The sequence below is a fragment of the Agaricus bisporus genome, assembly GCF_000300575.1.
Source record: "Agaricus bisporus var. bisporus H97 unplaced genomic scaffold AGABI2scaffold_5, whole genome shotgun sequence".
Classification (NCBI taxonomy): domain Eukaryota; kingdom Fungi; phylum Basidiomycota; class Agaricomycetes; order Agaricales; family Agaricaceae; genus Agaricus; species Agaricus bisporus.
The window spans coordinates 1,163,861-1,189,014 of NW_006267368.1; the positions used below are offsets into that span (position 1 = coordinate 1,163,861).

The window sequence follows — 25,154 nt, forward strand, 5'->3', positions numbered from 1 at the left end:
TTACACCTGTCTTTCTCAATGCGCGGTTATCCGGTGGCCGGGTCTTCACCTTACATTTGGAAAGGTACACATTTGGGCTTATTGACTCGAGAAACGGGGTGAACGGCTAGAGATCTACCTGTAACCTGTTACGTAATCATTATCTTTCACCACCTTCTCTCTTTCTCCTTAGAGACGACAAGCGATGACCGGTTCAGGGAACCACTGTTCGTTTGTTCTTCTCGCAGAGTTTGACATATTAGAAGGTTCACAGCTCAAGTACCAGTTTCCTCAACCCCTCGGTGTCGATGAGAGGTACACATACCTATCAGTGTTACTTCTTGGTCGGAATTAATTCGTGTCCGTCTTGTCTCCAGCCTACTTGCAACGTCTATGCTCCCTGATGGTGCAGAAGCACAGCTCGATGACTGGACTGTCTTCTTCCTCAACCAGACTCATTTCAACACGATATCACCTGTGCTGGCCCTTGACACTCCAGAGAGTAGGCTTGTCAGTCTTCCCGGGGAGGAAACAACAGCAACCAGAGTAAACAAGCCAGACTTGCTTTGTGTGTTGAACCTGGTGCGGACAAAGCACGATAAATCTCTAAATCGGTACGTGAACCTTTGACGGACTAAAACCATACCTGAGCCCCTGATCGTCTGGTTAGTGGTGCCAAAGTGCTAGCACTCGCAATATGCACGCGACATTCTTTCATTCAAATATTCAAGGCAAGTCCAGATCACAATAGGGTTGTGGAGTCGTCGGCTCACTGAGCTATCTACGATCAGCCGTTTCTGTTGCTCGCAATCGAAGACTATTTCACAGATCCTTCTCAAGATTGCCTTGCCCGGCTCTTTGATGCAGTCAATTCCATGGACTTGTCGAAAGCACCACTCCTTACACGACCGGAGAAGCTGGTCATGCGATCATCGGACCGAAAAGACATATTTGCCGACCGATTTACCCAACTTACTTCTAACTCAACCAATGGCTCTGGAGCGAACCTTCACAAAGCAACGAACTCAGATAGTTCATATTCGAGCTTCGAAGAAGGTCTCCTGATGCGCAGAAAGGACAAAGAGAGGGCTCAACTTGGTGACGGAAAGGGGAGACGAGAAAACGGCGTCCGTCCTCGGGCCGATACCGAATCGAGCACTTCCACCTCCTCGGCTACTCAGTCGAGCCAGTCGCAGGGCTCGCCAACCGACTCGTCCTTTACACTCGGAGGTAGTGCAGTCTGGGTTGGTGATGAAAGTGGACTCGAACTTGCAAAAGATGGTACCAATGAATCAAATACTGCAGCTTCGCTGGCTAGTACAAGCACAATTTCGTCTTCGCGTAAACGGAGATCAACAGGTGCTTCTTCGTCATCCTCGGCCGCCCATAGTCGTGAACATCACGCCCGCCAAATCAACGCCTCACAATCGTATTACGACGCTCACCTTAGGCATGCCATGGTGAAGGATACGCACTTCTACCATACGACAGTCACTTATCGAGATCACCCTCTTCCCATCAAAATGCCACTCGCTACATTTTCTGAAGAGGTTGGAGATGTATGTCGATTGACGCCGTTTCTCTTGTCACCTGCTGATATTCAGCTTTTAGTATTCCCTGATATCTTTGATTAAAGTGTTCAACTCTCCCCAGCTGGTTTTGGGGCCGGTGCACCCACATCTACATACCAGCGGACCGCTCACACACCCAATCATCATTCTTTTCAACGGTTTAATTACAGGGAAGCGTATCATCTTTTTGGGTCACAAGCGCCCAGCTGGAGATGTGTCAAACTTTGTTCTCTCGGCGTGCGCTCTTGCCTCTGGGTGTGGTGTGGTGCTTCGAGGTTTCATTGAGCGGGCTTTTCCTTACGCGAACTTGGAAAATAGGGAAGAATGGGAGTCAGTGTAAGTATATGTCCGTTCTTCCCGAATGGTCACATGTTTACTTCGCCTCCAGGCCGGCGTACATTGCTGGAGTGACCAATCCGATCTTCGAGTCTTCCAGAGCTTGGGATATACTTTTCGACATCAGCTCCGGGAACGTGACTGTGACTAGGGATATCCATTTGACCTACCCTACTGTTGCGCCAGCTTTCGGGGTGCCTTCCATAAGCCGATCTGGTACACTGAAGGCTGAATCATCCGCAGCCTCTGAGACGGATTTAGAACGTAAAGAGGGAGGAAGAAATGAAGGGGTCACTACTAATAGTGACAAGATTTTCATTGAAGATGTGGGTAAAATTTTTGCTCTAAACGATTGTCAACCATCAAATGACCTCTGGTGGTGACGTAGATTCGTACTGCAATTGAGGATCATTTTGGTGAGGGCCTTGTCCGTATGCGATTCACGGAATATGTCTATCGCTTTGTGCGCCTTGCTGCACGATACGAAGAGGAAGTTACTGGGACCATCAACTTCGGCCATCTTAGCAGCTTTTTCACTGAAATTCCGGGACAAGGGCCCAAACTTGGTAGTGGTATTGCGTTTCCTGATGAAGCGACTTGTTCCCGGGAGCTCGCTGCCAACTCTCATCGGATAGAAGCCTGGCGAAAGACCAGTTCTTATCAATACTATGTTGCAGTGCGTAAATCTGCCATACATATGCTACTCTGCACTGGTTTGTTGAGAAGGAGATGTTGTACGCTAATTTAGGACCACGAAACACTCACGGCCGGTTCATCCATCAAAGGATTTGACGTAGCGCATCAATTAGCGCGACTGCGTTATGGAAAGAACCTTGCAGATACAGAGGTTCTTGCGATCATGCGAACGCTAGCGGACAATGTTCGAACGTATGAGCAAATAGTCGAGGTCAGTGATCTATTTCTAGAATGACTGCAGGTCGTGATAAGATGTGGTCAGCTGTTGGCATACGCTCTGCCTCAAGGACAAGGGCTTTTGCAGCTCGGATTTGGTTTATTCCATCAAAAAGAAGGTGTTCGTGAGGCTACAGTTGATCTTTTCAACAATCTAAGAGCATACCCGGTATGTGAGCTTGTAATGTTTTCGGGTAGAACCTAGCTCATTGTGAGGTTGGCGTCGAACAGGTCGGGATTTCTTTCCTCCAAAGCCTAAATCATTTCCAACGTTATGCTTATGTCCGTCAAGCGCACGCAAGAGAGAGAAAAACGCAACAGCAACAGCAACAGCATGATGTACTGAATGAATTCAATCTTTCGAAACCTGGGACACACATTCCACGGATTCAATCCGGTTCCGTCGTCAACTGAGCACTGCCTTTATATTTTTTTAACAGCGAGCATGCGATGGGCGCGCGAGCTAATCAACGAAGCGCGAAGAAACACATGGGTGCCAATACATAAACGTCACACAACGAGATCCCGGATCACAGGGTCAAAGATGAGAGGTAGACGAACCCTTTGTTTCCCTATTTTCGTTGCGTACTTACTAAGATTGTACATTGGATTGGGATTTTGATGTTGTTTCTGATTTGGATCGTAATGCGAGAAGAACGATGTTGAGAAGCGAGTACTGTGCGTGCCGAAAAGCGGCCTCGGAATCGGCTGTCACGCGGTTGACGACAGGGAAAAGAGTGAACTGGGCCGGGAAATTGCGAGGGCGGACCGGGGGAGGCAGGACGGGCAGAAAAGGCCGGGCTGGGAGAGGGAGAAGCTTGGCAGAGGAAGAGAGGCGGGGGACGGAGGGTTGGCGGAGGTGGGTGGCGGGGGTGGAGAGCAGCGGCAGGGGAGGTGCCGAGCGAGGGTGGCTGCTGGGCGAGAGAGCGAGAGGGACGGCCGGATTGGGAAGGCGGCTGTGCCCAGGAACATACATCTGGTATGTATTTATTGTTGAGATTGGCTCTCTCCCGGGCACTCTTCCCCTTTCCTCCTCTTTATGTTTGCATAGCCTTTCGTCTGCTCTTGTCACGCTTTTCTGACTTCTCTGTCCTCCGCCTCCTCCTCTTGACTAGATCCTCCTATCTTATATATATATTTTTCCATTAATGGCCAATAAACAACCTGCCGACAAGTCTGCACAGACCACCCTCCAGAGGGGCAAGGCCTGTCTTCGCTGCAGGTCCGTCGCGACTCCCTTGCCGTGATCCCTCTGTCACTCAGCCTCTGTTCTTTTTTCCTTTTTTTTCCTTTTTCAGAAAGCGGAAAATGGTCGGTCCCTTGCCCCGCCACTCTTTGTTACCCGCTCACGTACCCCATTCGCCATTCACAGAAATGTGACGGTGTCAAGCCAGCCTGCCAGCAGTGCGTACGCGCAAAGAAGCCCGACGCTTGCGAATACGACGATGGAAAGGGCAAGACTCGCACTCAGCTCATGCGCGAGACCATCCTACGCCTCGAACGTCGCGTCCGAGAACTCGAGGATCCCGAGTACGTATCCCCCGCTGTAACCCTCTACGACCCCCATGGACATTCCCGCTCTGGGTCCTCCGCTTCCTCTGTCGATTCCCCGGACGGTTCTTTTCTATCAGTCCCCCATTCTCCGTTCCCTTCTGGTACTTTCCTCGCCTCCTTCTTGCACTTCCTCAGCTGACATCCCTTCTAGGTTCCCCTTCGTCTCCTGCTGCTGCTTGGACCCGGGTCTGTTTATCTTCCAATTCCGATTTGCACTTACCTTCTCTGATCGTGTGCCAGAATGTGCCTTCTCCCTCCCCTACACCTTTCCTATCCGAGATGTTTTTCGAGGAGCCACGGTCCTATCTCCACATGTCGCCAGATTTGGGTTCGATACTGTAAGTGATAACCGCAATCTTCTTTCTTACAGGCCGGTTGAACCCTCCCTGGCTGCTTCTATCTAGGCTTGATATATTTGCTCCACATCAACAACAGTGCGGCCTCGGCATCGATATTCATCAATTACGTGAATCCCTACATCGGAATCCTTCAGAACGGTCCCATCCCGTCCTACTCAATGCAATCTACCTTTGGGCCTGCTTTGTTTCCCGACCAGAACCGCTATGCCAAAACGAAGATCATTATCTTCGCCTCGTCTTGGAAACGTTACCTGATGCGCTCAAGTCTACCGATAAAATCGTTGATGCCATTCAAGCCTCCTGCCTTCTATCAATGTATTACCTTGCGAATGGAAGGATGTGCGAGGGGGGTTACCATGCTAGCGCCGCTGCCGCCTTAGCCGTCCAGGCGGGCCTTGGTCGGAATGCCTTTCAAAATGATCTCTGGCCTCCAGCCTGCAGCTTCGAGGACTTTGATCTAAAACCTGCCAAGACTGCACCCCAGGACGACGCGCGAATAATGTCATTCTGGCAGATCTTTAGCCTCGACCGCTGCTGGTCTGTATTCCTTCAAAGGCCCTCAATCATTCCCGATGGCCCCGACGCTAGGAACGTTATCAGCTGCCCGTGGCCCCAGGATCTTGGCAGTTATGAAACAGTTCGTGACTTTTCATTTCTAACTGTGACAATGTATTAACCGACTCTGTGTCGATGGTTATCTAGGGGCTTATCAGTGGATGCTCTCCCCTTCCTACTGTTCGAGCTTTCTTGAATGGGGATGTATCATCCGGTGGATTCTCAGCAATAGTACTTCGAGCTAAAGCGTCAGCACTTTTTGCTCAAGCTGATGCAGTCGCTAGTGCGTGATCCCATCTGCCTACTTCACAACTTCTTCTTCTGACGTAGAGCCCTGCCTTGGACAGACCTTGCTGGAATGAAGCAGAATGGAAGATTCGCTGACGAAGTGACAGCTCTAGACCATACTATCTCCCTCTTCCTTTCAATGCTCCTACCGATCAATCAGCTGAATCAGGTTATGCCCGAAGAAAGGCAGAGTCTAATTTTGGCTCATACTTTGGCCAATTGTGCAGTCCTTCACCTTCACCGTGCTTCTGCTCATGGAGATTCTGTTTCCTTTGAGAAATGCTCTCATGCAGTTCGAGCATGTGTAAATGTAATGAGGCAAATCACCGAACAGGATTACCCGTTCTTGGATCCTGTCCTCGCGGTAGGATTTACGTTTCCTTACCATGTTCAATTTGCTTATCGAGTAACCTAGCCATGCTGGTCAAGCATCTCCGACCACCTTGTCGTGGAGCTTGACACCATGGAATCTGCCTGGCCATCGATGAATGTCAGCGAAATACGTGATGAACTCAGCACGATCCTCCAAGCTATGACTATATTCGCTACTCGATATCCCGTCATAAGTAAGTCCTCCTGAATTACCGAATGGGACATGCTAAATGTCTCCCAGCACCGGATTTGAACAGGCTTCGGAAACGATTAATGTCATGAGCTTTCTTACATGGACAGACGCATTCACAAAACATGGACTCGATGCATACGGACTTTCTTTTTCAATTCTTTTTCCTCTTTTTTTCTTCTTCTCTTTGACAATCGGACTCCTTGGACTTGGACATTTTCATAACGATATTCCTCTCCACTCAAGACTGGTGGGTCTCCATAAACTTTTAATATGCTTTTGGCCCGAGGCTCCACGTTTTCACGATCTTTAATCATGACGCTTTCGTTTATCATTCTTGCTCCTTTTTAAAAGGGACCCGCTTACGGACATATGGACATTTTCGATTCACGGACACGGACACGGACATGCACGGACTTGAAGAAAAGTAAATAAAGTAATTTTGTTATCTGTATCTGTAGATTCACTCGGGGACGGTTGACCTGATGGTGTATTATTTTCATGCAACGGCGGTTTTTAAATTACGCCGCCTACCCTTTATTACCCAGAATATAGGGATAATTTTTCCCTTTTTCTCTTTTTTGTTGCTTTCGTTGTTTGATATAATTCTTCGTACTAAATACCTACTGGACACTTTCGGATATTTACAGCGCTTGTCTTGTATATTCACGCTCTCTTTTACGTACAGTTTATTTCACTCATTTGTTGTAGGCGCTCTTTGTTTTGGTCACTCAATCGAGTTTTTGATGTTCTACATAGCAACCCTGTTATAGTGACGTCATAACGTCAGTGGATTGATGCAGCGGCAAGCTCAGAAAATAGACTCGCCTTTTCTTTCCCGTACCAGCACATTCCGGTCCGCTCTTCTCTATAATGGCTTCTCAGCCCCCCAACTCTCCCGATGCGTCAAGCTCTGAGTTAGATTCCACCTATTCCACCTCCAACCGGATTCCTATACCGCCGAACCATCGTTCATCTGCATCAGCGTTCACCGTCGACGTCGACTATCCCGCCACTTTCGTTTCTATGTCTCCTGAAGCTTATCCAAGAGGTCTTCCTGTAAACCCTCCGTCGATAAATGCGTTTGCATCTGTAGGAAGCCGCTCTAATAGAAGACAAGAACAACTTGAAGGGACAGGCTTTAATGAGTCTACCCCATTATCCCCACTTCTTAACCCAACACCCCAATCAGAGAACCTCCATCTCTCTTCTCCACTTGGCTTGACGAATCGCGGGCGTGGGGGTTCAATGACCGCACATATGCCCAGCGGGATAAATCAATTCTCGCACCATAATCTTCATCGACAAACTCCAGCGCATGAGTGGACTCTCTTCGGGCAAATGATGGAAAACGAAGGTCGCTTGCCTCCAACTCCTTCTGCGACTTCGTACGCCAGCTCCGTACCGCCGAGTATCACTACAGCGAGTGCGTCAAATGTGGAAAACGATATCTTGGAGGGTCCTTTGAACGGATCAATAGCAAAACAAGGCCTGGAATCGACTCAGAATGGATTTAATATTTCAACAATGCACGAACAAGGGAAACCCACCGTGCAAGACTACGACTCAGATGATGATGATGATACGTCTACTTCCAGCCACCGGACAATTGGGCCACTGGGAGGAAATACAGAACCAAGTGCGAATGACACTCGTTACTCCTGGTTCTCTCTCACCAATCTTCCGACGTTGACACTTCTGCAACGCAATGTCCTCAAGTGTTCTATCGCTTATTTTATTGCATCTCTCTTCACTTTTTCTCCCACTCTTTCTCATTTCATTGGTGATCTAACGTCTTACGGTCCTGGAGCCAAAGGTCCTTCTCCAAGTGCCCACATGGTCGCTACTATGTACGTACTCGCTATGGCAAACGTCGTCTTCAAGGCATATACTTCTTGATTTTCAATAGTGCTGTTTATTACAACCCTGCCAAAACCGTTGGTGCTATGATTGAGGCAGATTTGTTTTGCCTCATGGGAATAGCATACGCAGTTTTAGTGTGTGGCGCGTCAATGTCGATGTTCTGGTGGTTCGAACAACGGCCTGGTTGGGAATTCTTTGGTGACATGACAGCAATCTTATGGGTTGGGGTTAGTATGAGTGTAGTCGCTTGGATGAAGATTTGGATGGTCAGTGTCTAGCTCGACATCAACTCAAAATTACAAAATTCACGAAACGTATCCAAGGCCAGCCCAACATTTAACACAGCGTGCAGCATGACCATCATTCTCATCTTTGTCGTGTACCGTTTTTATCCCATTATCATTGCTCAACTTTTACTCACGAGCGCATAGGGTCGTTAAAGAAGGTGGATTCCAGACTTTGATGGGCGTTTGTACCATTGTTGCGTGCGGGACCTTGATTTCGAATGTTGTGTGCTACCTCTTTTGGCCACAATTAGCAACGCAGAACCTCCAGGATAATATGGCCAAAACTCTAGGCTCCTTTTCAACTCTACTGTCCACGTTGACCAAAGGATTTCTGCTGGATAACGAAAACTTTATCCAGAGAACTGGGATAGAAAAGGTGCAAAAGGCTGTAGATGATCATCAAAATAGTTTTACGAGCTTGAAGAAAAATCTTGCTGAAGCCAAAAAGGAGTGGCTTGATGGTGGAGAGAGAGGCAATGCAGGCGTTTTGGGTATAGTTCCACTGAGCAAGAACAGAAGGAAGTGTGCGTACGAAGAGGCTGTGGATTCTCTCAATCGCCTGGGGCAACATCTTAATGGTCTCAGAAGCTCGACAAGGCTGCAATATGAGTTGACGAAGGCCGGTGTGCACAAGATACGCAAAGGAAAAGCAATACATATCGCTGATCAAAACTTGTCTTTCGATGAAGGGTTGATGCTAGCGGCGGCTGCGGAAATGTTCGGAGCTTTGGTGGACGAAGTTGGCCCACCGCTAAAAGCTCTCCTTGTAAGTCAGTAATTTTCGTGATTATATCTTTTAACACGACACATCTCTTTTAGAAAGCATGTACCACCACCTTGGGCCAACTCCGAGAGTCTTTTCTGCGGTCTCAGACGGAGCATGATCATACCAGAGATTCAAGCCGGCCTCCTGAATTTGTTGAACTAGCCGAAGGAATAGAGAAAGCACTCGGAAGGTTTGAAAGCACGTCAAATCATGCTCTCTTGCGACTGTATAAGAGGAGCGACCTACCTGATTTGACGAGCGCGTCATTCGCGAGTTCTAGTCAACATTCTAGCCATACCCCTAGAGTTGACGAAAGAAATATTCTTTTGACCCAACATGAAAACGAACATGTCTTCCTTGTCTACTTGTATGTTCACAGTTCATGCTTCGTCATGTTTGGCTCACTTCCCCTTTTTGCAGCTTCATCTTTACCCTACAAGAATTTGCAATAGAGTTGGTTTCGCTGGTGGATGCCATGGAAAGGGTTTACGGGTGTGAACAAATTCGCCTCCACAGGCGTGGATGGATTTTCCAGACTATCCGTGATCTAGTCAGAAGTCCTTTTCGATGGTACTCCGAGTTGAAACACGGAAAGGGCAAGCAACGACCTAGGCGTAACCTACAACGGCGAATATGTACGTACTATACCGTTTTGCTGATCTCACAATGACTCACAAATAATAAAACCCAGCCGCATATCTTATACCCGAGCATCGCAATGCCCACCCAGGATTCCCGAAAGTGAAGCCTCATGCACCCAACACTGTTCTTACGCCATCCGGAAAGGACTTGACCTTCATAGGTAGAGTCAAACAACGACTATGGGCCATTGGAGCGAGGATGAAAGAACGCGACGTCAAGTTTGCCACAAAAGCCGGCATGGCAACCGCATTACTGGCGGCTCCAGCATTTTTTGATGCAACTCGCCCTTTTTTCCTGCAGAATTGGGGAGAGTGGGCTTTGATTTCGGTAACTCTATTGCAGCAGCCCATCCTTTGTATTAACCAAGTTTGCCTCCCCAGTTCTTCGTTGTGATATCTCCAACCATTGGTGCTGTAAGTGCCCCTCGATCGTGTCATCTTCACGGAAATTCAATCTGTCATCGTTAGACAAACCATCTTAGCCTGCAACGTGTAGCTGGAACGCTGTAAGTGATATAAGTTTGTTTGACGTCATGAAACACGCCCGAACTCTGCATCAGGTTTGGTGCTGCGGTCGCAGCAGCATTATACTCCGCTTTTCCCGAAAACGCCATAATTCTATCTATATTCGGCTTCTTTTTCTCTCTTCCCTGCTTTTATGCAGCTGTTTCAAGGCCACAGTATGCGTCTGCTTCACGTTTCGTTTTGCTTACCTATAACTTGACATGTTTATATTGGTAAGTATCCTGTCCGCCGCACCTGAAGGGCTACTGATACCACTTTTTGTTTCAGTTATAACATCCGTGAGAGAGATATTTCCGCGCTTGACATTGCTATCCACCGAGCTCTAGCTGTGATTGTTGGAGTACTCTGGGCGGCAATTGTTTCCCGATTTTGGTGGCCATCAGAAGCAAGAAAGGAGCTCAGTAAGAGTCTGGGAGAGTATGTGATTTCCACTCGCTTTTCATTGAGTTGCATACTGATGATGCCAGTTTCTGCCTCAATATCGGATGGCTTTATACCCGGCTAGTGGCGTCGAATTCGTACTCACCAGAGCCCGGAACTCAGAGAGAAGTGGAGGAAGAAGCGGCTCTCTTATGTGGACACGACGTCGATGTACGACTAAAAGACTCAATCCACGAGTTTATGGCTATGTACGTGCTGACATAGCAAGTGTTACTGCATGCTTCCAATTGATTTTCAAATGACATAGGGAATTACATCTTCAGATCAAACTTATTGAGCTGCAAGGACTACTTGCACAGACTCAGCATGAACCCCGACTTAAAGGGCCTTTCCCTGTTCATTTATACCGAAATATCTTAACAAGCCTACAAACCATACTGGACAGAATGCATAGTATGAGATGTGTCACCACAAAGGAAGAATGGTAAGGATATTATTCCGCGTTAATGCCATTGATGTTTCATGGGTGTTTTGTAGGCACAAGGTTGGTGGTGTTTTGTAAATGTCCTGTACATCCATCTGACTCGCGAGGCAATAGCACGTCCGGCATGAATTTATCATTCCTGTGAACAGACAACGACGAGAAATGGTCGGTAACATAATTTTGGCATTCACCCTTTTAGCGTCAGCTTTCCGGCTCAAGGCTCCCCTCCCTCCTTACCTACCCCCTGCCGAGGATTCTCGGCGACGCCTAGTGAGTTTTTTTATTACTTCACCATCCAAGATTCCAACGCCTTTTGATGACAGGTTGACGCGATTCGCAACCTTGACGTGGTGAAGAACCGCGAAGTCAAAGGTTCAAAACAACTCTTATTTTTTGCCTATGCAATGACGATGCAAGGCGTTACTCAAGAACTTGAGAAGCTTGGTAAAATTTGCCAAGAAGCTTTCGGTGTCATCGGTCAGACACCGGAGGAATTCGAGGCTCTCTTCATTGCATCGGACGAGGCTCAGAATCGGATGAGCAACGTTCTGTAAAAAAGTATTAGTTGTTCGTTGTAGTATTGTAATTTTCGTGCAGCATGATTCCAGCTATCTTCGAGTTGAAGGTCTACCGTTATAGAATGGGGTTGCTTTGTTGAACATATCAAGAGTCGGTGTAGCGAGCCGCCACTTCAAAGAAAACTCCTCGTGCATCTCACAGCGGATGTATGATTTTCGTGCCTTCGATAAATTCTCAGTATTGTAACTAGTATTTGATTTGACCGAAGATTGCCTGATTGCTTCTGAACAATACCTAAAAAGCGCCTGAACAACAGCCTGCACGCCACTGAATATCACATATACACTGCCTGAACATTTCAAGAATAAAGATTGAACATGCCCTGAAAACGGCTGAACAATGCTTGAACATAGCCTGTGTGACCAAAGTGCCTGAACGTCGCCTGAATTTTGCCTGAGATCCTGTTCAGGCATTGTTTGTGAAAGAGAATATTTTTGGGCAGGCTATATTCAAGGCCTTGTATATGGCCTGAAATTGCATGATACATTTTTTCTGTTCAACGAGAGCTCAGTAGACAGTATTCGTTTTGCTGAACTCGTCCGATGACTCAATCACATTTTGGGCAAGGATGCGTATGTTCCTCAGTTGAGCAGGTAGATAACCGTTGACGTTGTATTGGTGGACTATGTTTTGAAAAGCACGACGATGATCCCGCCAAATCAGACGCCTCGGACCCGCGGAGCGGCAAAACCAGATCTATTCCATTCTGAGCCAGGTCAAATAAGATTTTTCTTCCTCCTAATCTTGCGAATATTTATAGCCCACAATTGCCGCAGCATCGGAGAACGGATCCAGTCTGATTATTTCCTCGAAGATTTCTCAAACAGATCATTTACCACCTTTGGATTTCAGGGAACAGGTAATTATGCCCCAACACTTACGGGTAAATTATGTCGCCTGTCATGGGTTCAGGCAAAGAAATGCTCGATAGAAAGTCACGGCTCACCACAAGTCTTCAACATGCAATCAGAAGGATGCCTCGCTTCACTGATTGGAAAAACAATGATTGAATAGCCTTCAGGATCGGGTGGAAGAGGAAGACTAGATGTGGGGACCCGAAGGGATTCGAGGAGCCATCCGAGGCGTCCAAGGTAAAGGAGCAAACAATGAGACTTGGTACGGGATTTTTACAGACGCCCTGATGGTTAATTTGATCACTCAAATGCTTTCCAGTCATAGGAGTAGAGACCTGGCATTGTCCATCCTGAGCACCCGCTAAAAGACAAGATTCTATCCTTGAAAAATTTTTGATCTCGGAGTCAGAATTTCATTACATCCTTCCAAGTTCAAAGAGATCAGATGTCAGCAACGATTCGAGTAAGGAAGGGGAAGCAAAGAGCGGAAGACGAGATCGAAATGGTGGCAACTTTCACGAGGCGCCAACGGGAAGCGCATATAGATACCGTGTTTATGTAAACAACTTCAATGTTCGACATTCGCCAAATCCGATGATTATTTTGTCATTCAATGTAACTGGGGCTAGAATACGACGTTTTTCTCGCAGGATTACAGGACTTCACTCTACATATTAGTCCTGAGTTGGCATACTGTGCTCTCCATGTGGTGTGGATACTTATCGCGTTAACGCTTATGGCTGTCACGTGAGACAGCCATGTCGCAGTAATCGGACAGGAAGCGTTTGTTTGAGTAATCGTTCACTTCAGTGACTCCCAACATGAATCGCGAGGTAGCACAGCAAGAACGTGAACTACGAGGTATGCTACCATGACCGTGAAGTGTTGCTGCTTAAAAATGTGTGCTAGACATGCTGCGACGAGCCGAGGACTCCTCAGATCTACAGGGCCCACTGGTAAGATGGTTTTCGCGGATCCATCCAACAAGCTTTGCTCATACTTTTTAGAGACAAGAAACCCTCAAACGCTTAATTAGTTTAGTGCATTCGCCGCATACACCTCTCAAAATACTGGCCGCAGGCAACATGCGGTTCTTCTTGAAAGATTTTCCCGACTTAGAGGAAGCAGCAATAGATGCTATTTATGATCTCTGCGAAGATTCTTCTGCGCAGGTGCGTCCACTTTGTGCCGCCTACTCATTTTTTCGTCTGGAAACTCATCATCTAGTAGGTTCGTATTGAAGGTTATCACGCTATCACGCAAGTTTCAAGGACACAGGGCAAGTGGATAAAGAGAAATGTAGATGTCCTGGTTCAATTATTGCAGAGCGGTGAGATTCGTTCAACCCTTTCTCCTTTGGTTTGATCATAACAGAAGGTCATAGAGGATATCCAAGAAGTTGGCGTCGTCAAGCTGGCCCTAGTAGAACATTTGAACATGGACTTCAAAATTACTATAAGTGTGCTCTGTGACCAGATCATCCCGCGAGATGACGTCTCAGATGAAGAGGAAGTATCTATCAGAGAGCGTCTTAGGTTCCTTGTCTTGGCATTTATGACTGGAGAAGCCAAAAGTGCGATATGCGAGAGACAATTTCTTCCCGGAGACGCTGCGGAGTCGGTGCTCTACGATGGACTTTTTGCGGTGCGAGCCCCAGTCTCCACTCTTTCACTCACAACTCATAGGTCTGCTTACCGATTTCATCGTCGCCAGGCAGTCCCACACCTCGGAGTAGATGACCTACAGCTTGCCGTGAAAGGTCTTATATGTTCACTTCCTGCATTCAAGTCCAAAAAACCCACTGGAAAAGGCTCGGATCTGCTGCAGCTACTCTTGACTGGCAAATTAACAGCCTCGTTGAAAGCCGATTTACAATCGGAATCGAAGAGTCTCAGCCCCACGACTAAAGCATTGCTAGATATCTGCGAACATATAACTTGCGTCTTGTTTGCTGCCCCTGCTATCGATTTGCTACAATTCTACTACTATTCCCTGATAGGAAAAATCGCGCTGCAGAGGCTTCCAGTAGATGAGCAACGGTGGATCGTCGGTCATCTGGCTCGGATACTTAGCGTGGCCGAAAAACAGGCGACCCTGCAGCATTCCAATTTGCGTTGGAGGGTTGTGGACGCAACTCCATATCTTTTTGAGGTCTGTTCCCTGTCACTACCTTTTGTCCCATTGATTCACAATAAAGATAGGTATATCAAAAATCAAAAATTTCTGAGCCTGAATTTCAGGCCATATATGATGTCTTCATTCAGGCATGCTTCAAAGTGCGATCTTACCTTTCAGAGCTACCAGCGTCTTACACCATCCGTCATAGCGCTCAAAAGATTCCTCTTGGGTCGTTCCTACCAATATCTTAAAAGTATTACAAGAGTACAGACCACCTCAAAACATCGCACAAAACCAAGAGTATGAGAACATATTTAGGGTTCGCAGTGGTCGTATTATTTTATTGGCTACTCCCATCCAACGTCGTTTTTGCCTGTTTTCTAGTCGTTTTCGCAGTCAAATCAGGTACCCACACCGAATAACGGCGCATTACAAAACAATGCAACGACTTCAACATCACGATCCAATACTTCTTCCACGCCGGCTTTACGGGCGCCCGCTTTACGTCCTTCCGGATCTCTTCCTGAAGGTTCAGGTCCTGTAAATAGGCAAGCTGGCTCCGAGATTCGAGACACCAAACATGGAACATCTATGCGACCGGCGAAAAGGACCAAAGTTGAAGAAGTTGCGAATCCGCAGAGAGCGCCTAGCCTGCTGAGTCGTCTGAGTGACACCATCAGTCGCCAACCGTCTCACTCAAATCTATCGCCGGGAGTGCAGTCTACTTTTTTGCCTGAAGAAAAGCGACAACCCGAACCTACACAAGGACTGTCCATCAAAGGGGCTGCCACCAAGCAAGCATCACAGAATGGCGGTGACCCGATCTCAAGGCCGACCTCGTCTTCTCTCCTAGAACGACTACAGGGACCTTATTTAAAAGAGTCTGGTACACGGCAAGCCGATGCAGGGAGAAAAAGAAAGATTGTATAACCTCTGTAGTTTCTAGTAGCTTATGAGATTCATGATTGCCATTACACGCAGGTTCACGTCGAGAGGCCCAGAGACTACTGCATTATTTCATCGTCATCCAAATGTGCTCAATCACCGATTGCTATTCCTGGGTGGAAGGATAGCCGCTCGACAAATGTAAAACATGGGAGATGGATTTCAAAAGCTGTACAGTCTTTGGGGCATCCAAGTATATGCACTTGTTATATGGAGTGTTTAACTAAATCACACGATCGCTCTTACCTCTTGTACTGAAAGATGATGTCGAAAAGGGCGGATCTTTTTAATGGCATGGAAAAGTCAGTAATCATACTGGACGGTGGACTCGTGCGTGACGTCGACGATTTCCTTCTGTGTATCAACGGGGCTCAAGGAGGCATCAGGGTACCACACTCGAGAGTATCAGCAAGACACAGATTGCAAATACGCCACTTTGGTCAGCGGAGGCTTTATCCAAAGATCCAGAAGCCATAGTTGCTGCACATCTTGCTTATCTACAAGCAGGGGCGCAAATTATTGAAACATCGACGTAAGTACCCTTGCTTAAAAAATCGTCTCGTGAGTAGGTAGATCTGGTATTTAGGTATCAATGTTCTTTGGACACGTTTCAAAGGGCAGGCTACAATATTGATACTGCGAAACAGCTGATGCATCGAGCCATTAGCTTGGCTCAGAAGGCGCGTAGCATATTCGATACACAACGGGCTGCAATCCAACAATCCACTGCCCAACCTCCAATCCGCATCTGTCTCTCACTAGGGCCTTTTGGCGCTTCGCTTTCGCCCACCCAAGAATTTGAAGGGTTTTATCCACCACCCTATGAACCTCGAGGTTACTCAACTGAGAGTATGAATTCCAATTATTTTGATGAAGACAGCGAGGAAGAGAAAGCCATTCAGGCGCTAGCAGCTTTCCATTTCGAACGCCTCATGATGTTTGCTGAAGACAAAGGAACATGGTCATGCATCGATATGATTGCTTTCGAAACAGTGCCTCTGGCTCGCGAAGCCATTGCGATTAGGCGAACAATGGCTAAATTTGAAGACGAGAATAGAGACAATGGCATGGGCAAAGCATGGTGGATATCGTTTGTCCTCCCAGAGGGTCGTTGTCCGCAGATGACAGATACAGATGGAGAGCGATTGACAGCATCCGAGTTGGTTTGGGCGTCGCTGTCTCCAAACCTGCTGGGTGGGCGAGAAGACGAAGATATAGGGGTGCCTGATGGCCTTGGCATCAATTGCACCTCGGTGGAGTATTTACCGCGGATCGTCGATGAGATGGGGCTTGCCTGCATGAAAATAGAGAGGGAGGAGCGGCCGTTTCTTGTGCTGTATCCAAATGGAGGTGACGAATACGACAGAGTGCATGGGGTGTGGAAGACGGGTGATAGGGAGAAGCGAGGTGAGTGGGCAACGCGGCTAGCGGGTGTCGTCGAGCGGGTGTGCAGGGGGTGTATTTGGGGCGGGGTCGTCGTCGGAGGGTGTTGTCAGTGCAGCGCTGAGCAGATTGCAGAACTCGTAAATAATATGTAACCCAATTCAGTTTCTTACTACTTAAACACCGCCCCCACTGCCCTTTTGCCCTACCATACTCTACCCATGAGTTACCCCCGTGAGGAGGACAGCATGGACTTTGAAGACCCTCTCCCAGAGGACCAATATACCAGCGACGACCCTCAGACCCAATCCACCCAGCAGGCTTCACAACACCAGGAAGATCTCGAGAGACACCTTTGGGGCGCCCTTATACCATGCAACTCCCAGATCGCTCGCGTGGACTTATGGAAGATACAGGCCGTTTACGAAGTAGGCCGCAATCCTACAAGCAACCAGGTCGTATTCCCCGGTCCCAAGATTAGTACGTTCGACGCGCTTCCAATCGTTCGAGGCTCTGACCTTTGTCCGCCAGGCAACTTCCACTGTCGGCTGGTCTGGGATCGCAAGGACACGCGAGATTCTGTGGTGACTGTGTCGGATTTTTCAAGCAATGGCACTTTTGTGAGCTGCCTCTGCCCCTACTTCTCTCAGCTCCTTATTTCTCCCCAGATCAATGGCGTCAAAGTTGGCAAAGGATCCACGAGAGTTTTAAGAGAAGGCAATGAGATTGCATTTGGTTCACCAACACCTCAAACCGATGACAAGCAGGACTATAGTACGCATGAATACCTCAGGTTCATCCATGCCCGATTAAGTCATTGAATAATTCCAATAGGATTCATATTCCGCCTCATGTCGGGCGGTGATCCCGAAGATGGCATACATGCGCACTATGACTTAACTCATGAACTCGGCAAAGGCTCTTTCGCCACTGTTATGAAGGCCATCGAACGGAGGACCGGCGAATGGTTTGCTGTTAAGATAATCACAGACAAACATAACCGTCCGGGAGACCAGAATCGCGTTGCATTTACACGAGAAATTGAGATCATGAAAAAGTTGAAGCATCCCAACATTTGTGAACTCAAGGAGGTCTTTTATCAGGCGAACGGTATCAGTGAGTATCAGCCCTCTCGATATGCCAGAAAACGCTCAATTTCGGTGCGGACCTCGTTCTGGAGCTTATCGAGGGTGGAGACCTCCTTCAATATATTTTGGATAGGAATGGATTGGGTAAATTAATTTGCCCCTCACTCTTGTTGATTGCTCAAAATGCTGTTATAGACGAGGATATTTCTAAGCACATCACTTATCAAATATGTGATGCTCTAGCCGTAAGTTCTCTGTCTTTCTGACAACGTCAAAACTTCTAACATCACCACAAGTATATCCACTCACAAGGTGTCGCGCATCGAGATCTGAAACCTGAAGTTGGACCACTTCCTTCTTTAGCTCTGCCATTGTGATTAACGTGCCTTGTAGAACGTTCTCTTGACCAAGGATGACCCACCCCTTGTCAAGGTCGCCGACTTTGGTCTTGCCAAGCTCGTTCACGGGGAGACCATGCTTCGTGTAGGCGTCTCGTTCAACTTTACTGCCTTCCCTGTTGAGCTCTTCTTAGACAATGTGTGGCACTCCGACCTATCTCGCACCAGAAGTTGTTAATCAACGGGAAGGCGGAGGGTATACGAACCGCGTGGATAGTTGGAGTGTCGGTGTTATGCTGTTCTCCATGTATGTCGACTCTGTCATTTCATCGTTTTTCGACCCTTTCATGTTTTCTGCGTGTCAGGTTGACAAATTCTTCTCCATTCCTCGAGGACGATGATCAGAGGGACATTCGGCTTCGTATTTCTCAACGCAAAGTCGACTGGACATTACTAGCGCAAACGGGTGTCAGCTCAAGAGGTCAGTAGGAACATGATTTTTGTATCAGTAGATCTGAATAGAAACTTTACAGCGTACAATTTCATCGAATCACTCCTTCAAGAAAATGAAGGAAAACGGATGTCGCTTACAGACTCTCTCAAACATCCTTGGCTCAGGTCGTACACCCCCACCTACAATCTACGGGCATATGATACTGTCAGCTCGCTAGACCCGCATGACTTTTCAATGCTTAGTTCTATGCCGGGGTTCGACATGAATGCAAGCGTCACGACCAACTTGAATGGGTTGCAAATTACGACTAACGGACACACGCCTGGTGCAGTCGTAGTGGCGGAAGGTGATCAGTTTATATAATCTAGTTTTTGTTTTCAGCTCAACTTGACGGATTAGAACAATCGTGGGAGGTAGTGCCCGAAAGCAATGGTAGTTCACGAACATCAAACGATGAAGAGGTTCCGACATCAGCAACAGCGACGAACAAGAAACGTGTGCATGCTGAGTTGACACCACAGCAGGATGGGGACGAAGAAATGGGCGGAAATGATGGTCAAAATGACAACATAGGCAATGGGAGGATGACGCGTTCGCGAGCTAGAGCTCAACAGCAACAACACAACGCTGAAGATGAGGATTCCTTTGAGGTGCCTGGTTTGATGAGCACGAAACGGGGAGGGCCGCCGAACAAGATTGCTCGACGCAAGTAAGTATTGAAGAGGGGGGCGGGGCTTTTCTCGATGCATGCATTATGACACGGGTGAAGTGTCGAATGATTCAATGCTTTCTCTATGGATGTGGAACCTATTAATTCTAGTCTCATGATCTGACTCCTTTTGTGCATATACATACCATCTTTCCTCGGATCTTTTTAAAATGCTGTTATTACTCTCCTTTTTTACTTTTTGTGTTTTGTTTTGTTTTGTTTTTGTTTTCTTCATCTATTCAGTGTGGCGTCAATGTTTTAAAAACGCATGTTGTTCTTAGCGAAGCTTAAATGTGTTGTATTTCTCACGAATGAATAAAAGCCTAAAAAGTGACATCGGGTAAAAGTGCCACAGACATCAAGTTATGGACGCCCTGAACCGAAAGAGAGCTGAAGCATGCATGTGTCAAAACGTGAATGTATCAGATGACTACCACTGAATATGAACAAAATCGGGTAAAAACGAACATGAATTAATTAGGTGAGTGTATACGGTATCGTTGATGAACAAGAAAACAAGGGCAAAACGATGATTTTTGCAAATAGCAAGGAAAGCAAGAAAGCAACGTACAAAAAGAAGGAAAAAAAGTATTAATTTTCTGTTTCTTTTTTCTCTCTCGTCTCAATGGTGAATTAGCAAACAAAGCAGAGCAGAACATGCGAGTGAAGATAAAGACAAAAGGGTTTAGCTACAAAATGGGGTGAAGGAGGTCTGCGAAAGCGGCGGAAAGGAGGATATATAGATACTATCGTCGTCCAAATGCCGACGTCAGGGGAGAATATCCTACAACTCGGCAGAATTTTACATGTGGAAGACAGGGAAGGGACGGAAAAAATGGAGAGAAAGAGAAAGCAAACAATATGAACACAAGCAGAGCAGCCATGAACTGGATAATTTATTTGGATCACCGTCTCTTGTTTTTGACAACCGATTTGTGATTATCGGGATCGGTGCCAGCTTTGGGATTATGGCTGGCATTAGCATTACGTTTGACTTTTGCAGAGTTCGATGTCGACGATGTGGTAGAAGTCGTGGTAGGTTTCTTACGCATACCACGCCGACTTTCAGTTGGGTATTGACAGGGGAGAGATCGCCGTTGGCACTGACTGTCAGAGTTGAGGATTCAGTCAGTATTCACATGGATATCGCGAGAACAGCATAGAAAACGTACTTGCACGTTTTTCCGTCGCCATCCTTCAGAGGAGGCCCGCATGCGATCTTACGTCCTCGACAAAATACGCAGGCTAGAGCAGGTTTCTTGTCTGGATTTCGCCTGCTATTGCCTCCGGTAGTTGCCTGACTGGAGCCAGGAATTGGTTCCGAGAGTAAGGGTCGAACCTCAGGTGAGCTCGAGGGAGAGGACACGGAGGCGGGTGCAACGGTCGCGACTGGTTGAGGCGCAATGTCATTGACTGCATCTGTTATAGAGGATCCAACGTTCGCGTTCATTGTGGTATGGGGAGAGTGTGTTATTGACCATTCCATAACAGGCTCAGAATGGGCGCCTCCACTCTCGCCGGAATTGTGGGCTTGATGCGGGCTGCGATTATACTGAGGCGAATAGCGTCTTTGCGATCGATAAGAGGCTGTTGGGTGCTGAATACCCCTGCGAGAGGGGGGAACCGATGAAGGGGAATATTGTTGATCAGTGAAAAACTGCTGTTCGGGCTCTGTGTGAAGGGGGCTGAAAGGAGATGGTACCAAAGCAGGGGGGGTGACAGGGACAGGGAGATGGGCGTGATTGGGAGAGCTGGAACCGAAATGAGGCGGGGTATGATACACTGTATGAGGGGAATCCGAGAACGACTCGGGAGAGGCCAGGGAATCTAGCGCTGGAGAATGCTGTTGCGGCTGGTGGTATTGAAGATGATACTGGACATCGGGTGTTGGCGATGTCGCGATATGTAGCGCAGGAGGTGCCGAGTTGGGCGGTGACCCGTGTTGCATCCCACTGGGTGGTGGTGTCTAGCACCGCGGATATCAGACCCTTCTGTCGTTAGAGCGTTATGAAAAAACATACCAGTTGATTGTAGAGGGCATAGTAGGGAGCATGCTGAATGCCATCTACGCGATGGGTCGGTGGTTGGGTGTCTGAAGAAGGAAGGTGGTCGAGTTCAAAGCCACAGCTGGGAAAGTCGGCGACAGAGTCGTGAAGGAGCCAGATGGGCTGAGCCTGATCATGCTGAGGGGGTGGACGAGCAGCGGGAAAGGTTTTGTAGAAGAGCTCGTCGTTTTCGAGGAGAGTCTGCTGGAAGAGAGAGAGCTTTGGGCGGCGAGATGAGTTACGAGAAGGGATAACATAAGGGAGACGCACGTCGGGGCGCTCTGGACGCATGGGGCAGCCAGGACGGGGAGGACGGAGAGGCGGGGCTGGTGCTTGGGTGGAGGGGAGGAATGGCCAAAATATATCCAATAAGGAACAGGCGACCCTGCCAATGTGGACCTACTTCACATGTCTACGCTAGCTATTCTATGCCCTCGCTCGTCGTATATCCCTCGCCCTCGCTGCTCACCGCCGCCCACTCCCCCTCAATCCGCGTACGCCCCAACATGGGTATCTCTGCCCCTCGACTTCTCAAAAATTCAATCACCTCCCATGCACGCCGCCACCCCTCAATCTCGTTGTCCTCCACCACACTCGTACCGCCCCCGTAAGCCCGCGCGAGATGTGCCGTAGCAAAAACCTTCTTCTCCGCTCCACCAGCCGCTAGCTGATCAAAGAAGCTCGCTAGAGCCCGGACAGCCTCCACACGCGCACGCAACACATGTCGCACAAGCTTACGCGAAGGCGGCCTTCGTACTGAACTCGACTTCACAGGAGGCTCTTCTCCTTGCCGCAGAGGCCGCGATAATACTCGCCCGTTCGCAGTGTCCTCTGAAAGAACCGTGTCCGACTCCGACCCGGACAGCCGCGCTGGAAGTTTCTTGGGTCTGTCGATCCACGGGTTCTCGGGCGGAACCCATGGCGTCGTATACTGCGAAAGCGCATGAAGCGAAACGTCCCATTTCCTAGGTAGCCACACCCCAACAAGCACTCGCCATGCTGTGATGCAACGCTTTGCGCTGCCAAGTCAATCCAATTAGCCCCCAGTTTGATCACAAGACCCAATCACAAACCGTTCGTAATTATCTATTCGGATGTTTCCGCTTGTCAGCCGCAATTTACGTGAGTTCGATACATCGCTTACCGTCAATCATCCTATTATGGTACTTGGCGAACAAGTAAACGATAGCTCCGGCAACCAGCGCACCAGTGTGAGTATACAGCAACAGTGCCCATAGGAAAAAAAATGCAAAGGTATACGTGAAAATCAAACCAATCGATCCGAATGCAACCTTGTTTTGCGCTTGTGTTTCCTCCTCGTTCTCCACTAGATTCGCTCCAAATCGTGCCATCACGTATGCTGGTATATGAATAATGCAAGGGAACAGGAAGAAGGGAAGCCGAAGGAGGGCAGATACAGAATCCCGAACTAGAATCGAAATCGTATACAGACGACTCGGCAGTGGTACCGGTGCCTTGGGATCTAATGACCGAGGAAGCAATAAGGATGAAAGGGTAGCGTTGGAGAGATTCGATGACTGCAGTAGCGAATAGTATTCTAGCAGCCGTTTCCGGACTGACTTCAAATTGGGCGTCGAGTCCGTAAATGTGAATAGATCGACGAGACTAGGGGAGATCAGTAAAATCACCGTTTTCGGTAATATCCAACCTACGTTTGGGATACGACAACGAAATCATCCAGCTTGATGCCCTTGCCACCTTCCCATAATATATCTCTTGCCATCCGACCAGCATATAGGGTATCCCTGAGCATTGATTAGGCAATCCTTGAATATGAACCTGTCATACACACCAGTTAGGGGCATTGACAGTGGCTTCGGTCAACTCCTCTTCGATCGCCTTTGTCAGACGTTTCACGGCCGCACGAGCAGCTCCTTCTTGCGACGAAAAGAATTGCTCCTTGAACGGGTCCATCTTGATAGGGCGTCCGAACCTATATGATAGAATTGGAAATTTTAACGAGTCCACACCTCGATCAACTCACTCCATGATAACCTAAGCACCAGCCCATTAGTGAAGAACATAGTCTATTTGAACACCACTTACACAGCTCCTGTATTTAGTCTTATTGGTGTATACGATAGCAGCGGGGATGACCTGAACCTCCTGTTGCGCAGCCTCTCCTGGGTTCTCCTGTGCCCACTTTGTATATTCCAGGGCAGCCCAAGCGGCGCCATCCTTGACTTGCATGATCCGTGGTTCCGTATAACTAGTGCCTTCTGGAAATAGTGCCACAGCGTCGCCCCTCGCAAGAGACTCGATAGTGCCTTTAAGCAACACACGTCTATCCTTGGATTTCCGGTCGACAGGAATATTCCCCGAAGACAAAAGAATCCAGCGCATGACAGGGTTGCCAAACAGACTCGCTAAATTGATGCTATTAGCGCTTCAGACCTGGACAACGACATGTATTTACCTTTGCTCCAGTAGTTCAGCATACGGTGATATGGAAAACCGACGGCTGTCGCCCGCAATGGTTAGAAAACGGAGCAACCAGGCTGAAGAATGTCAACTTACAGAGAATGACTGGATCAAGCATCATGTTGTGATGCGTGGCGCAGCTGAACGCAACGTTAAAATTGAGTTATTGACCTATGTATGAGAAGTAGGAGGACGACTTACACGATGATAGGACCTGACTTGGGTACATTCTCCCCTCCAATGACCCGCAGTTCGGTGAAGAATGAGTCCACCGCTAAACCTGCGGCGCCACGTATCAGACGATGCAAGACCTTGTACTCAGTCATGGGGAGGGAGAAAGTCTTGGGCGTCTTTAAGAAAGAGGCGGCATCACGTGGCTTTTATTGCTTAAGCGGGCTTACGTCGGGAAAACTATACAAGTCTCTCTCACCTGTGGAGTCGTGGTCAAGCCAATATCAATCTCTTTGACAATCTCACTGGAGCCTCCTTTTTTCCTTTTTCCGCATTCTTTTGGTAGATGATGGTTCTACGCGAGATGGGGCAGTACAGGGACCGCGAAACCTCAATTCAGTGAACCACTTAAGCAACTTGTTCACAGTCTTCTCTTCTCTTTCTTCCCAGCCAACAAACCGGAAGACATATGTAGCCGGTTCTCAGGTAGCCAAACTTGTCCAGCCCTCCCCAGGAGTCGTCGTAGCACACACCAGGCTTTCCTATCTTCACTACTATGGTCAAATTCTTGTCAACCGCTTTTGTCGTCCTTGCTGCTATCGTTGCAGGTTTTGCTCAACCGCAGAAAAGACAGTGTCAGGCCACGTTGGACATTGCTCTCGTACGTCATACAGTATCACCATGTCAAAACTCACTCTTATCGGATCATACAGACTGTAGCCCAAAGGCTCCAGTCCCACTACTTCAACCCCAACAACGGGCAGTATAATGGCGGCTCCCTCTGGACAGACGCCGTAAGTTGCATATAGACAAACATATTGTCTGATTTAATGCGGATTATTGTCCAGAATACAGTTGAAGATTTGCATAATCTCATGCTCGCCAGGAACAGTAACGAGTTCTCGGCTGTGGGTCAGCAGTCGACCATAGGTCGAGCTGCTCTATCCAACGCAAATTGGCAGTCT

General features: G+C 48.0%; 7 protein-coding genes across 7 annotated transcripts; 6 read left to right on the plus strand and 1 right to left on the minus strand.

The window, feature by feature from the left end:
* Positions 1-184: 184 nt before the first annotated feature.
* On the plus strand, positions 185-3,212 carry AGABI2DRAFT_69240 (hypothetical protein; the record flags this gene model as incomplete). Its single annotated transcript, XM_006460996.1, has 10 exons — positions 185-294; positions 357-593; positions 650-714; positions 757-1,538; positions 1,591-1,886; positions 1,939-2,212; positions 2,275-2,562; positions 2,635-2,793; positions 2,845-2,967; positions 3,030-3,212. The coding sequence occupies 10 exons, from the start codon at positions 185-187 to the stop codon at positions 3,210-3,212; spliced, it is 2,517 nt and encodes an 838-aa protein (XP_006461059.1).
* A 277-nt stretch (positions 3,213-3,489) lies between these two features.
* AGABI2DRAFT_192596 (hypothetical protein) lies at positions 3,490-6,673 on the plus strand. The gene is made up of 10 exons (XM_006460997.1): positions 3,490-3,777; positions 3,914-4,020; positions 4,097-4,109; positions 4,171-4,453; positions 4,504-4,690; positions 4,757-5,348; positions 5,414-5,549; positions 5,614-5,918; positions 5,970-6,120; positions 6,168-6,673. Exons 2-10 carry the CDS (start codon positions 3,947-3,949, stop codon positions 6,206-6,208), a joined length of 1,782 nt encoding a protein of 593 aa, XP_006461060.1. The 5' UTR covers positions 3,490-3,777; positions 3,914-3,946; the 3' UTR covers positions 6,209-6,673.
* A 798-nt stretch (positions 6,674-7,471) lies between these two features.
* On the plus strand, positions 7,472-11,719 carry AGABI2DRAFT_204505 (hypothetical protein). The gene is made up of 16 exons (XM_006460998.1): positions 7,472-7,966; positions 8,026-8,245; positions 8,303-8,358; positions 8,411-9,036; positions 9,090-9,399; positions 9,453-9,667; positions 9,724-10,001; positions 10,055-10,087; positions 10,142-10,179; positions 10,234-10,410; positions 10,466-10,615; positions 10,666-10,827; positions 10,887-11,063; positions 11,124-11,127; positions 11,178-11,333; positions 11,387-11,719. The coding sequence occupies exons 1-16, from the start codon at positions 7,644-7,646 to the stop codon at positions 11,615-11,617; spliced, it is 3,156 nt and encodes a 1,051-aa protein (XP_006461061.1). The 5' UTR covers positions 7,472-7,643; the 3' UTR covers positions 11,618-11,719.
* A 1,586-nt stretch (positions 11,720-13,305) lies between these two features.
* AGABI2DRAFT_185359 (hypothetical protein) lies at positions 13,306-15,626 on the plus strand. The gene is made up of 9 exons (XM_006460999.1): positions 13,306-13,357; positions 13,406-13,452; positions 13,504-13,668; positions 13,727-13,826; positions 13,881-14,140; positions 14,210-14,647; positions 14,698-14,772; positions 14,823-14,933; positions 14,999-15,626. The coding sequence occupies exons 1-9, from the start codon at positions 13,318-13,320 to the stop codon at positions 15,542-15,544; spliced, it is 1,782 nt and encodes a 593-aa protein (XP_006461062.1). The 5' UTR covers positions 13,306-13,317; the 3' UTR covers positions 15,545-15,626.
* Positions 15,627-15,805: 179 nt separating this feature from the next.
* AGABI2DRAFT_185360 (hypothetical protein) lies at positions 15,806-17,128 on the plus strand. Its single transcript, XM_006461000.1, has 3 exons — positions 15,806-15,889; positions 15,946-16,091; positions 16,146-17,128. Exons 1-3 carry the CDS (start codon positions 15,821-15,823, stop codon positions 17,095-17,097), a joined length of 1,167 nt encoding a protein of 388 aa, XP_006461063.1. The 5' UTR covers positions 15,806-15,820; the 3' UTR covers positions 17,098-17,128.
* Positions 17,129-17,190: 62 nt separating this feature from the next.
* AGABI2DRAFT_68939 (hypothetical protein) lies at positions 17,191-19,185 on the plus strand (the record flags this gene model as incomplete). Its single annotated transcript, XM_006461001.1, is given in 11 exon segments — positions 17,191-17,422; positions 17,474-17,562; positions 17,611-17,716; positions 17,777-18,052; positions 18,070-18,174; positions 18,226-18,275; positions 18,327-18,371; positions 18,424-18,513; positions 18,563-18,675; positions 18,734-18,849; positions 18,902-19,185. The coding sequence occupies 11 exon segments, from the start codon at positions 17,191-17,193 to the stop codon at positions 19,183-19,185; spliced, it is 1,506 nt and encodes a 501-aa protein (XP_006461064.1).
* A 2,730-nt stretch (positions 19,186-21,915) lies between these two features.
* Positions 21,916-24,361, minus strand: AGABI2DRAFT_192602 (hypothetical protein). Its single transcript, XM_006461002.1, has 10 exons — positions 24,220-24,361; positions 24,115-24,158; positions 24,014-24,058; positions 23,644-23,963; positions 23,582-23,592; positions 23,390-23,530; positions 23,250-23,342; positions 22,721-23,202; positions 22,650-22,662; positions 21,916-22,595 (listed from the first exon to the last, which is right to left on the minus strand). Exons 1-10 carry the CDS (start codon positions 24,342-24,344, stop codon positions 21,998-22,000), a joined length of 1,872 nt encoding a protein of 623 aa, XP_006461065.1. The 5' UTR covers positions 24,345-24,361; the 3' UTR covers positions 21,916-21,997.
* Between the last annotated feature and the right edge of the window lie 793 nt (positions 24,362-25,154).